Genomic DNA, 13,109 nt, shown 5'->3' with positions numbered 1-13,109 from the left:
CACCAGAATTTACTCAACCACTGTAATTCACTTTTTTTTTTACAAATCAGTGGAATCTACAGCTCCTTGGGAGGAATTAGGGCAATTTCATTGACAGGCAATTACAGAAGAAGCAGGAAAGATGTGCTCTGGGCACTTGTTTCCATTTTTCCTGATCAGGAGGACAGGTTTGTGGTATGCATCTCTCTCTCTCTCTTTCTCTCTCTTCCTATCCTTCCGTCCTTCTCCCCATCTCCCCCTCCCTCCCTCCCTCCCACCCTCCCTCCCTCCCTCCCTCCCTCCCTCCCTCCCTTCCTCCTTCTTTCCTTTCTTCCCCATTCCCTTATTATATTTTGGAGATGCGGTGAGCAGAGCTCAGTCTTAGGTTTTGCTCCTTAGATGCAGTCCATATTGGTTTGTTTGTTTATCTTTTGTTTTGCTTTGTTGTTTTGAGACAGAGTCTCTGTGATGGATGGATTTAATGTCAACTTGATTCAAAAGTGCTGACATACCTATGGGCATTCTATTGGCTGATGATTTATGTGGACCATCATGGGTAATGCTACCCTGGGAAGGTGAGGGAAAAACCAGGAAACAGATTACTCTATGGCTTTCTCTTCAGTTCTCACCTTTAGGTTCCTGTCCTGAGTTTCCTCCCCAACTTTCCTAGATGTTGGGCTATGAACTGTACAATAAAATAAACCTGGTCCTTTCCAAGTTTCTTTTGATCCTTATATATTATTCTAGCAAGAGAAACCACAACTAGCACAGTTTCTCACTGGCCTGGAAGTAGCTGGGCAGCAAGCTTCTGGGATTCCCTTGTCTCTGCCTCCCCGACGGTAGGATAACAAATGTGTGCCATCATGACTGGCTTTTACTTGGATCTGGGTTTGAAACTCAAGCCCTCATTCTTGCATAGCAGGTGCTATACCAACTAAGCCTGTCTGTCCAACCTCTGATATTTAATACTTTTAGCCAGAAAATCATGTGCATTGGTTAAGCCACAAAGTATTATAATTGACTTCATTTAAACATAAATATTGAAAAACACCAAACTTGTTATTATATACAGAAAAATCAGAATTCTAGGAAAAAGGGGTATATAATTATTTGACTAGGAAGCTCATAAAAATCAATACTGTGAACTTTAAATAGTTTTATATTGTACTCTGATCTATAGTGTGTAGACAGAATTATGTCAGCATTTACAGCCCTGTCTGTCCACAATTGAGCCAAAAGCTGCTCCAAATGAGATGACACTGGAGATTCTTAAAAAAAAAAAAAAACCTCAAATAATCCTAACTGTGACAATAATCTTATTAGATGTCATTTTTAGTTGATACTTTGAATGTATTATGGTGTACAGGTATTGTAGGTATTATGCTAATCGTTGTAGATATTTGGTTGTATTACTGAAGGAGCTTGTGAGGGTTATATTTTATCATACTCATGTTATGGGCAAGGACAGTCAAGCTCAGAAGAAAACAACCAGCTGACCAGGTTTTTTTCGGATATGGAATTTTTAGTGCTGATCCCTGAAATGTTCTGGACATGCTGAAATGAGCTGGTTACCCTGTAAGAGTAACTCAGTTGATTTCTGAGGGTTAAAGGCAGATGTAAATCCCAGAGTTCACTACTTACTTGGTTCTCTGATTTCTTTATTTATTTGGTTGTCCTATATATCATATCTATCACCAGTCCAGCTCAAGAACAATTTAGACATTCTTTGCACGGGAAGGGGGATCAAGGGTGAAGTAAGATGAAATAATTTTACACAGACTAATTGAAGATATCATCTGATAAACACCTTCAGCAAAGAGGTAGGATACAAAATTGTTATGTAAATATCAGTAGCCTTCATACATAGCAAGGACAAGCATATTGGGGGAAAAACAGTAAAATAATTCCATCCACAGTAACCACAAGGTAATATCCACAAAATATCCAGGAATAAACCTAGCCAAGGAAATGATAAACCTTTACAATGAAAACTTTAAGACACTGAGGAAAGAAACCGAAGAAGACACTAGAAGATGGTAAGCCATCCTCCTCCCCACCATGCTCCTGGACTGGAAGAATCAGTATAATGAAAATGGCTCTTAGGCCTACCAAAGGCAATCTGCATGTTCAAAGTAATCCCAATCAAGATCCCAGGGACATTCTAAACAGACAGTCATAAGTTTTATATGAAAACACAGATGACCCAGGGAAGCTAAAACAATCCTGAACAAAAAAACACTTGGTGGGTATCTGCATACCTAATTTCAAATTATATTATGGAGTCATAGCAAGGAAACTAGCACTATTCTGGCACAAAAATAGACGTTTAGATCAATGGTACAAAATAGTGTACCTAGGAATGAGTCTACACAACAGTAGCTACCTGATTTTTGAAAAAGAATCTAAAAATATACATTGGAGAAGATAGGATCTTCAACAAATAGTTCTGGGAAACCTGGGCATTGATATTTAAAAGAATGAAACTTGAACCCTATATCTTACACTGCAAAAAACTTAACTACAAATGAATCAAATTCTTTGGTTAAACAATTGATGCCCTGAAAATGCGAGGGGAAACAGTAGGGAATGAACTTTAATATGTGTGTATAGTTAAGAATTTCTGAATATGACTCTTATAGCATAGGAGAAAAACTGAACACTTCATAAATGGGATCTCATTAAACTAAAAAGCTTCTGAACAGCAAAGAAAACTGTTAAATGAAGACACAATTCATAGAAGAAACTATTTGCCAGTTATACATATAATAAAGAATTAGTAACTAGAATATGCCAGGGGAAAACAAACCTCTATGAAATAAACAGCCTAATTTGAAAAAGGATATGAAAATAAATAGTTCTCAAAATAAATTACAAAATTTGGGAAACATTCAAAAGGTGTTCAATACCCTTTGCCACCACTGGACTGTAGACTAAAACTACTTTAAGATTCCATCTCACCTCAGTCAGAATGAAAGGCCATCAGTGTTGATACAAATGATGGAATTTGATGGAAACAGAAAGGAACCATTATACACTGCTGTAATCTAGTGCATCCACTTTGGAAATCACTCTAGACGTTCCTCAGAACACTAGAACTAGAGCTACCATGTGACTCAGGCATAACTCTTGGAAATATTATGCTCAAAGGACTTTATACTCTACTTCAGAGACACCTATACATCCGTATTCATTGCAGCGCTATTCACAATAGCTGGAAATAGAAACATTCTCCATATCTATCAACTAACGAACGGATATTAAAAATGTGGTACATATATACAACAGAATCTTAACAGCTATAAAAAATTCAATTATAAATTTTTCAGGAAAAAGTATACTGAGCACAGTAACCCAGGCTCAGAAAGAAAAATGCACCGTTTTCTTATATATGCAGATTCTAGCCTTGGCTCTTTAGTTTCCAGTCCACAAATGACTGAGCAAATGAACCTGAGTCTCCCTTTATAACATTTCCAAAGTGCCTAAAGGCTACTGGAAAGTGACATTCAGAGCAGAACCCTCTCACCTGGGGAAGTGGGTAAAGATGACACCGTGATTGGACAGCATCCTGCTTGCACAATTTCAGAGCATGGCACACCACATCAGCATTCATAGCTTCACTGAGTCTGACAGAAAATGGAGCAAAGCAAAAGCTCTTTAAGATCTCTCAGGCATTAGGAAGTAGAAGCTCTATCAAAGAGTTAAACCCCCAGGACAGATTCTGATGCTCTCACAGCCTGCCTTAGAGATTCGCCCGGCAGGCACAGCTACTGGATTGTAGTTTCCTGCAATACTTATCTCTCCTGCCTCTTGCATTAGGTCTTGAGGACAGGATAGGGCATACAATCCCTGAGCTATGAGTGAGCCTCTCAGAACACCCCAGTGTTTTCAGAAAAAGCATAAAAACAACTGGAAAAGGGAAAAAAAAGAAAGAGTATGATTAGGTGAGAATAATATTTAAAGGTTATAGGACCTAATAGAAAAACGACTTTACTATATATAGTTGTAGACACTTAAAATTATTTTCTTAGATACAATCCAAACCACATCTGCCCCTTTAAATCAAATGTATCTCTTAGTCTTGTGGAAGAAAAACAAGATTGCTGATTTATTTCCTTTCTGGAAGATGCTATAAGGACAATGATCTTCAAATACGGTGGTTGTGTCTGGATTCAAGGAGCTAAAACAAAGTGTGATGGCTCATCTTCATTGTCATGCTTATATGCTTAAAATTATCTAGGAGAAGCATCCTCCAAGAAGGCATTTGCAGACAGGTTGCACAGTGTGCTGTCTGATGGGCTAGCGCTCAAGACTTAATGAGAGAGGGAAAAGGAGAAAGCTTTATGAGCACTAACAGTCCTCTCTCTTTTTCTCTCCCTCTCTCTCTCTCTGCTTATTAACTGAAGATGCAACATGACCTTGACTCGTGCCTTCACTATCAGTGGACTGGGGAAGGGACATGGGAGGAGATGAGGGAGAGAGAGAGAGCGTGATTGAGAGGGAACAAGAATAGGGCTACAGCTGGGATACAAAGTGAACAAATTGTAATAAATAAAAAATTATATTAAAAATTGTTTGCTTTAGATCTTCCTTCATGGATTGGTAGAATTCAACATGAATCTGTCTAGTTCTGGGATTTTCTTTTAGGGGAGACTTTTAGTAGTTGCCTGAATTTTGTTATGGTTCTACTTAAACTGAGTCTGCAGCCTTTAGCTTTGGTAGGTAATATGCATTTAGAAACTTAACCATTGCTTTTAGATTTTTCATTGTTTGGAAATGTAAAATGTAAAGTATTCTCTAATGATTATCTGGACTTCTTTGAGATCTTTTGTTTGTCTCTCATTGTGTTAATCTGCTGTTACTTCGTTTTTCATTGATTGGTTTGTTTACAGATTTATCGGTCTTGTTAATATTTTCAAAGAACCATCTCTAAGTTATTAAGTTTTTTGTTATTGTAGTCTCTTCTCCATTAATTTCTACCATGATATTGATTTTTTTCTGTATTTCATATTTTTTCTATTATTTCATTTGGGTTTAGTTTCTAATTTTTCTAGAGCCTTGAAGTATATAATTTGATTATTATTTTGAGATATCTCTGATTTTTAAGAAATATAAACATTTAGACCCACAGACTCTTGTATATATCCCAGAGGTTCTGGTAGGCTGTACTTTCATTTTCATTTAAATTATAAATTAAAAAAAAATCCTTAGTGATTTTCTTCCATGGCATACGTTCATTTAAAACCATATTGTTCAATCCCTAGGTATGTTGTGTATTGCCTGAGATTGGAAATGCCATTGCTTTCCAGTTTTATTCCACTGTGGTTTTGTAAGGTACTGCTAATTATTTAAATTATTATGTGTAGCATAAGGCTTTGTGGATTCTATTGTGAGCAATTTTGGAGAGTCTATCTATTCCTGAGAAGAACGTTTATTTCCTGCTTATTTTAAAGAATGTCTGTTTTCCTACTTAGTTCACGACATGTTTTATAGATATCTATTGAATTTTGTTGATGTGTGGTATACTATAGTTATAAGGCTTATTTTCTGGTTTGTTGTTGTTGTTTTTGAGTCAGGGTTTCTCTGTGTAGCCTTGGTTGTGCCGGACTCCTTTCTAGACCAGGCTGGTTTTGAACTCACAGAGATCCTTGAACTCACAGAAATCAGCCTGCCTCTGCCTCCTTGAGTGCTGAGATTAAAGTCGTGTGCCACCACACCCAGAATTATTTTCTGATTTTTAATTTTGAAGACATATCTAGATGTCAGAGTGAGATATTTGAAGCCTTCAATTATTACTAGGTTGGGACACTTGTGTATGACTTTTAGTGTTCAATTAAAAAATAAGCCCCCATGTGCATACATATTTATAATAACTGTATCATTTGGATGAATTGTTCCTTTTACTAACAGGCAGTGCTCATCTTCTCATTTAACTAGTTTTGACCTGCAGTCTACTCCATCAGACATGACAATCAGACCAGCTTAGAATCAGCTTCTATTTGCTTGGTAGGATGTTTTGTAACCTTTAATTCTCAGTTTTTGGATCTCCTACTTAGTTTTGAGAGTTTCATGGATAAAAATATTGTATCCGGTCAGTCTGCACCTTTTATTCCATATGAAAGGCCATTTACGTTAAAGGTTATTATTAAATATTTGCTATTATTGGGTCAATGCATCACTCAGTCCTAATAAGAGAAACTTCCTGCATTAGATGGAAATTAACCCAGGGACCTACAACCAGACAATGTGAAGACAATGAGAGACTTTGGAGCACTCAGTCCTAAAAGGAAGGTCTTTAATAAACCCCTCTTCTCAAGGCTCAGGGAGCCATGCAGAAGAGAAGGCAGAAAGACTGTAAGCTCAGGTCAAGTATGACGTCTGAGTGTAGGCACTCCTGGAAAGGCCCTTAACTAAGGTAGTGGGGGGGATGGGGAGGAAGCCTACCTCATTTTGAAGATTTTGTGTCACTACTATTCTTTTTTATTAAATACTTTTGATTGATTCTTTGTGACTTCCACATTATGAACCCCAATCCTCCTCATTTCCCCATCCTTTTGTATCTATCTTCTATACCTGCAACCTCCTACCTACCAAAAGAAACAAAAATAAGATAGAATAATACTGAAAAAAATTCTTGTCATGGACACTGTAGTGTTTAACACAGTTTATCCTTTTGTCCACATGCCTTTACTTGCAAATGTTCACTGTAGTAATAAGTCATTAGTCTGGTTCAGGGCCTCTGGCTTCTGCTACACAATCAATGTTGGATCCTCACCAGGACTCCTCTTGGATATCCTATTTTTTCCCTATGTTACAGAGATCTTGCAGCTTTAGACCTGCAGGACTGGCCCTTTTACATGCTCTATCGAATCTTAGATGAGATGGATGTTGGGGGGGGGCAACTCAAAGGTCTGGATCTGGGCCTGGGAGGCAGCTGAGTGGTCAACAGCTGTTCTGCACCCAACACTACCAGGTTGAGCTCTCCAGCAGTGGCCTGGGTAGTTCACCAAATGCTCTAGCTGGCAAGGGGGCAGGATCAGCTCTTCTGCTCTTAAGTGCTTGGGGCTGGTTCACCCATGCCTTCACCATCATGGCCAGCTCTACTGTGCTACTGAATTGAGGGGCAGGGCCTGCTCTCCCACTCTCATGATCTCTGGACCAGCTCTCTACCTGTCACATGCCATGAGGAATGAAGGAGAGACAGCATATCTCCCTCATCCATGCCACCCTCCAGCAGATGAGGGGCAGGGACAGTTCTCCGGCTTTCATAACCTCAGGACCAACTCTCCTGCCGGCCACAGGTGGTGTGGGAGGGGGAAATTTCTTCCTCACACAAGCCACCCCATGGCAATTTAAAGGTGGGGCCAACTCTCTTGAGCTCATACCCTTGGTCTGGTTCATCCATACTTTCCATCAGGATCAGCTCTACTGTGTTGCCCAGGCAGAGGGTGGGCCCATCCCAGCACAGTGCCTCAGGCAGCAGTCCAGACTAGGGATGTCTACATAGATTTTGGTGGCAACACTGGCCTGGGACAGCAACACAGACCTCAGTTGCCATACGAGCATGGACCCAGACATGGTCTCCAGCAGCAGCATTGGCCTGGATGTCCCCATGGCTGCAGATGGCAGCACAGGCCACTTATATTAGCATGTTCCCCATAGGTGACAGGGCCCTCAGATATCCTTATGGTCTCTGGTGGCAGCCCAGACTATGGACATCTACTTGGATTTGGGTGGTAACTTGGGCCACAGACATTGACAGACTTCATCTGCAGCAGGATCACAGACCCAGACATGGCCCTTGGTGGCAGCCAGGGCCAGGACTTCACCATGATCTCCTCATAACTGCCTGTTCCTCACTGCCTTCAAGTCTCCAGGTCTACCTTATTCCACAATGTTATGAACCCCTTCCTCGTATTCTCTTCCATCTCTGTAATGGTTACTCCATTTCCCTCATCTCTCCATCACACATTCATTCATCATAGTGGTGCCTGCAGCAGGTTCTTAATTGTCTTTCTTCTGTGGCAGGTGCTTGGGTATCTTTCTTCTGGCTACCCAAGGTCAGTGTGGCCAGGGCAAATGTTTAGGTGTTTTTCGTCAGGCAGCCCAACCAGCATGATCAGGGTAGGTGCTTAGGTATCTTTCTTCTGGCATCCCCACTTCTCTCTTTTATGAGTGTTTATTGTGAACTTTTGATTGTTCATGTTTTAAGAAAATGCTTGTTTTTGTTACAGAGACGAGGTAAACACGGTCCTTCACTTTCACACTTGAGGAAGTGTCAGGGCTGAGCACATCCACATTGCAGGTGGTGAGCCTCGCCCTGGGAAAATCACCTTCACGATCACGGTCTCTCTCTTTCTGGGAAATATCGTGGGTATTTTGTTTTCTCACTGGGTAACTCCGGTTGATGTGGAACGTGATATATAGACCAGGCTACCCTTTAACTCACAGAGTGAGTTTTCCTTGTCCTGTAGGAGCTGGGACTACAGGTGTGAGCCACTATACCTGGTTCGAGTCTAATCGATTCTGTAATTACTTTGTGAAGAACATAGTTAAAATGCTTTGTATTTGTATGTCGATAAAGGCCATTATGTTTACACCATACCATAACTGTTATAATTACTGCTTAGGTTTCTTATTAAAATATTGTTATTTCATGATTAATGAAGGGTACTGGACTTGGGATCGAGGACTTTGTGACTGTACAGAGAAGCAAGAGGAGATGAAGAGGGCCCACAGCTAGATTTTCTAAAGCAACATCACGAACAGTGGAGGCCAGGATCAGATAGGGGAACTTGCTCTTGAATACGTCCTAGTATTTCAACCTAGATAGCCTCTTCCTGTATGTCATGGCCTTAATATGTTTCCCATCCCCCAAACTTGTAATGTTACCATCCAATCATGATGCATATTGAGAAATAGGACATTTGGGGAGGGGTCTCAGCTTATAAACAGGTTCAGTGCCCCTTTAAATAGAGGGAGGGCCCAAGGAACTTGTTTGTTCATTCTGTCTCATGCGTTTACAATAAAAGGCAATTTCTACGAAGCAAAGAGGGAACTCTATCAGGTATCTAATCTGCTGGTACCTTGATCTTAGACTCCAAGTGTCCAGATCCATGTGAGATAATTTTATGTTATTTAAAAAAATTTCTAGTGTCAGGAATTTTAAAAATAAGACATCGCACAGATCAAGATCCTACATGGCAAGTTTTGGAGGGGATGTCTTATTTCGCAGGTTCCTTCTTTCTTTACAGAATCCTGTGGCTATATCTGTGGGTAGAGAATGTAATTGCTACATAATTAGTCCATGAATTATTGAGACCTGACTAGTACGAGATAATAGGAAGAATGCCCTCCAGGTCAGGAAACGCATTTAATACTGGAAGGCAGCTCTTCAGGTAAAATTAAATCATGAGGTTGTCATTTTCAGGGACTGAATCAACTCAAAGTTTTTTTGTTGTTGTTGTTGTTTTTTCTTTCTGACTATCGAAAACAAGGTGCGAGAGGCTTATGCTTGTAAGGAGAGATCCCTATCAGCACAGAGCTGACAGAGTGCTGGCAGTGAAAGGATGCTGTTGCTGACAGAGTGGTTGTCCTGACAGGGTGTTGGCGTGGATAGGGCCCTAGAGCTGACAGGGTGCTAGTGCTGACACAGGAGGATGCTGGCACTGACAGGGTGCTAGGCTTCTGTGGGCAAACAAGCGGTGGACAAAACCATTTACTCATCTGTGTTTCTTCAAAGTAGTCTATACTCCATCCATCTCTGCTTCCTTCCCTTCCTCCACCACATTTCCATCCTTCCTTTGACATATCTTTCAGAGTTTTCTGAATCCCTTGAAATATACACAGGGCGAATAAAATGTAGTCCTAGGATTTTGAAAGCTGTTAACTTAGGGGAATTCAGAGGAGTAGAGTGGCAATTAAATTGTAAGCACCTATCCTAGGTGCTGTTCTAGAGGTTTGCACAGCATGCTGTTTGTGCACGTGTGAATGTTTATGTGCGTACATGTGTGCCAATTTGTTTGTGTGTAGTAGGAGTCAAATGTCCATGTTAGAATGGAGAAGATTAGAGAAGCTTTCAGAAGAGGCGACCAGGAGTTGGGGTCTAAAGAAGTAAGGTGATGTATCCGGGATAGATTTTAGGTATATCAAACACATGTAAGAACTGTAAAAATCTTTAGGCAAACCCCGCTGCCAGTGAGCAAACCATCATGGAATGTGGTGTGCTGTGAGGTAGCAAGGGATGAGTTTAGAAGGGCTTTCAGGACCAGTTCATGAAGAATCTTGTATTAGGTACCAAGAATCACTGGAGGGCATCACTGCATTTCTATTCCCACTTACCAGTGTGGCCACATTGGACAAATCTCCCTTTCTACTTTTTACTATTAATTTGGTCATTTAATGGGCTTTTTGAGGATGGATGGCCTGGACTGGGGACTGTACCTGGCATCCTGCACTGTAGACTATGACCTCAAGTTGGGTGACATGGACCACTGTTGAGGGAGCACCATGAATATGAGCTTATCCTATCCAGTGCCTCAAAGACTGATCAAAGCAGAAGGAAAAGAATGAGAAAGAAAACGAGCAAACAGATAGTGACGACACAGAGGGGCTAGATCATACTATGCTAAGAACCCTGAAGCACAGAGGGCTGGAATCCACAGCGAGAGAGCAGGGTCAGAACTAGGAGCTCAGAGATAGTGTTGGGTTATTTGTTGTTGGAACTGTCTGTAAATCTCACGTGGAAAGTGCTTGCAAAGACACGAAGCCAGATTTTCATGTGGTAGCTCTAGAAACTACAGTTTCTACCAGAATGACAACATCAGTCTAGAGTCAGTTTCCTTCTGCTAATGGTAACAAAGAGATCAGGGCCAGCCCTTCTCAGTAAGTACCATAGGCAGAACATGCTGCCCTCTGCTCTGTGCCAGCACCTGTGACGGAATGCAGTGCCATACTCACAATCTTATGATGTCTGCTCCAAACATCTGAACCAGGAAATAGCAGGAGGTTTTCAAAAACATCGCTTCTAAGAAAAAAAAAAAAAGGTGAATAGAATACATTTTATTATCATAGTTTAGGGCATGGATCAGTGTTTGTCTGAAGGAGAACTAAGACTGAATAGTTAACTAATGACTAAGCATTAGTTTTAAGGGTTCAGTAATTTTAAAGTTACCATGGCTATTAAAAGATAGATCACTTCTAGGTGTTGGAGCAATGGCTCCAGAGAACTTGGGTTGAATTCTCAGAATCCACATATTGACTCACAACCATCTATAGTTCCAGACCCAGGGCCTCAGAGCCCTCTGGACTCTTCTAGCACCAGGAATACAAGTGGTACATAGACATACATGCAGGCAAAATGTTCATACCTACAAAATAAGCTTTTCCATACAAGATTTGTGTGAGTACTGTTTTACTACAAATATTTGAAGATCACTAGTTTGTTATAAAATTATAGATTTTATTTTCTTTTTTTAAAGTAAGGAATATCAGAATGTTGACTAGGATCTCTTGTTGAATGACAAACATACTGAAAAAGAAACAGAAAAAGTACCTTCTACAATAGCCTCAGAAAATAAAATATCTTGAGATAACTCTGGCCATGCAAGAGGATGAATATAAAAATTGTATAATAAAAACTTGAAGTCACTAAAGAAAGAAACTGAAGGCTACATCAGAAAATGAATAGATCACCCTAGCTTGGGATCAGTAGGATCAATATTATGAAAATGGCCATCCTACCAAAATCAATCTACAAATTCAATACAATCCTCATAAAAAAATTTCAACACAATTCTACACAGAAATTGAAAAAAAAAGCTTCAACTTCATATAGAAACACAAAAAGCCAAAGTTTAGCTAAAACACTCTTAAGACAAGAGACCTGCTGGAGTTACCACCACCCACAATTCCAAGTTATACTACAGAGCTACAGTAATAAATACAGCACGGTTTTGACATAAAAACGGACACATTTTTTGGTTCTTTTGCTCTCCTTGTGGAGCTCCTGTCCCCTCCAGGTCTTTCTGTCTCCCCCTTCTTTTCTAAGATTCCCTGCACTCTGCCCAACATTTGGCTATGAGTTTCAGCATCTGCTTCTATACCCTGCTTGGTAAAGTTTTTCAGGGACCCTCTGTGGTAGGCTCCTGTCCTGTTCCATTTTCTCTCATATGATGTCTATCCCATTTGTCTTTCTGAATGAAGATTGAGCATCTTACCCAGGGGCCTCCTTCTTCTTAGCTTCTTTAGGTATACAGATTTTAGTATGTTTATCCTATATTATATGTCTAATATCTACTTAAAAGTGAGTATATACCCCAAAAATCTGGGTCCAGGGGTCTTTTCTGAGATGATACTCTGACCAAGGATCATTCATGGAGATAACCTAGAACCCCTGCACAGATATAGCCCATAGTAGCTCAGTCTCCAAGTGGGTTCCTCAGTAAAGGGAACAGGGGATGTCTCTGACATGAACTAAATGGCTGGCTCTTTGATCACCTCCCCTTGAGTAGGAGCAGCCTTACCAGACTATAGAGGAAGACAATGCAGCCAGTCCTGATTAGACCTGATAGGCTAGGGTCAGATGGAAGGGGAGGAGCATCTCCCCTATCACTGGACTGGGGGAGAGGCATGGGAAGAAAAGAGGGAGGAAGGGTAAGATTGGGAGGGGGTGAGGGAGGGGTTACAGCTGGAATACAAAGTGAATAAACTGAAATAAATAATAAATAAATAAAAATAAAAATAAACCCAGACATATTGATCAATGGAATTGAATTGAAGACCAAGATGTAATTCCACATACCATGAACACCTGAGTTTTGATAAGTGGAAAAAAAAATCACATTGATGAAAAGATACCATTGTCAAAAAATGATGCTGAAAATACTGTAGCTGCATGCAGGAAAATGCAAATAGATATATTTATATCACTTTCCATAAAAATCAGTCCCAAGAGATCCAAGGTGGTGCCGAACACACACTGTGTCTGATAAGCAGGGCAGCAGTGACTGCACAGCAACCAACAGACAGAACTGTGGTCCCCTAAACACCAATGTCTGTGTTTCACAGGTGAGAGGAAACCCCATGGTGAAGGAAACAAGCGCCTTGTCCAGCCAATCCCAGGAATAGTTTGG

General features: G+C 40.3%; 1 protein-coding gene across 1 annotated transcript in view; it reads right to left on the bottom strand.

Moving 5' to 3' along the window:
* Window positions 1–13,109, bottom strand: part of Aoah (acyloxyacyl hydrolase) — a 226,754-nt gene that overhangs the window by 172,432 nt on the left and 41,213 nt on the right. Inside the window, exons 3-4 of the mRNA XM_060372382.1 lie at window positions 10,936–11,002; window positions 3,503–3,602 (exon numbers count right to left, since the gene is read on the bottom strand). Coding sequence (XP_060228365.1) covers window positions 3,503–3,602; window positions 10,936–11,002 — 167 coding nt within the window. The remainder of the gene's footprint in view (window positions 1–3,502; window positions 3,603–10,935; window positions 11,003–13,109) is intronic.

Source organism: Meriones unguiculatus, chromosome 19 (genome assembly GCF_030254825.1).
Source record: "Meriones unguiculatus strain TT.TT164.6M chromosome 19, Bangor_MerUng_6.1, whole genome shotgun sequence".
Taxonomy (NCBI): Eukaryota; Metazoa; Chordata; class Mammalia; order Rodentia; family Muridae; genus Meriones; species Meriones unguiculatus.
The sequence above is the reverse complement of the archived record's forward strand: the minus strand, read 5'-3'. Positions and strand labels throughout refer to the sequence as shown.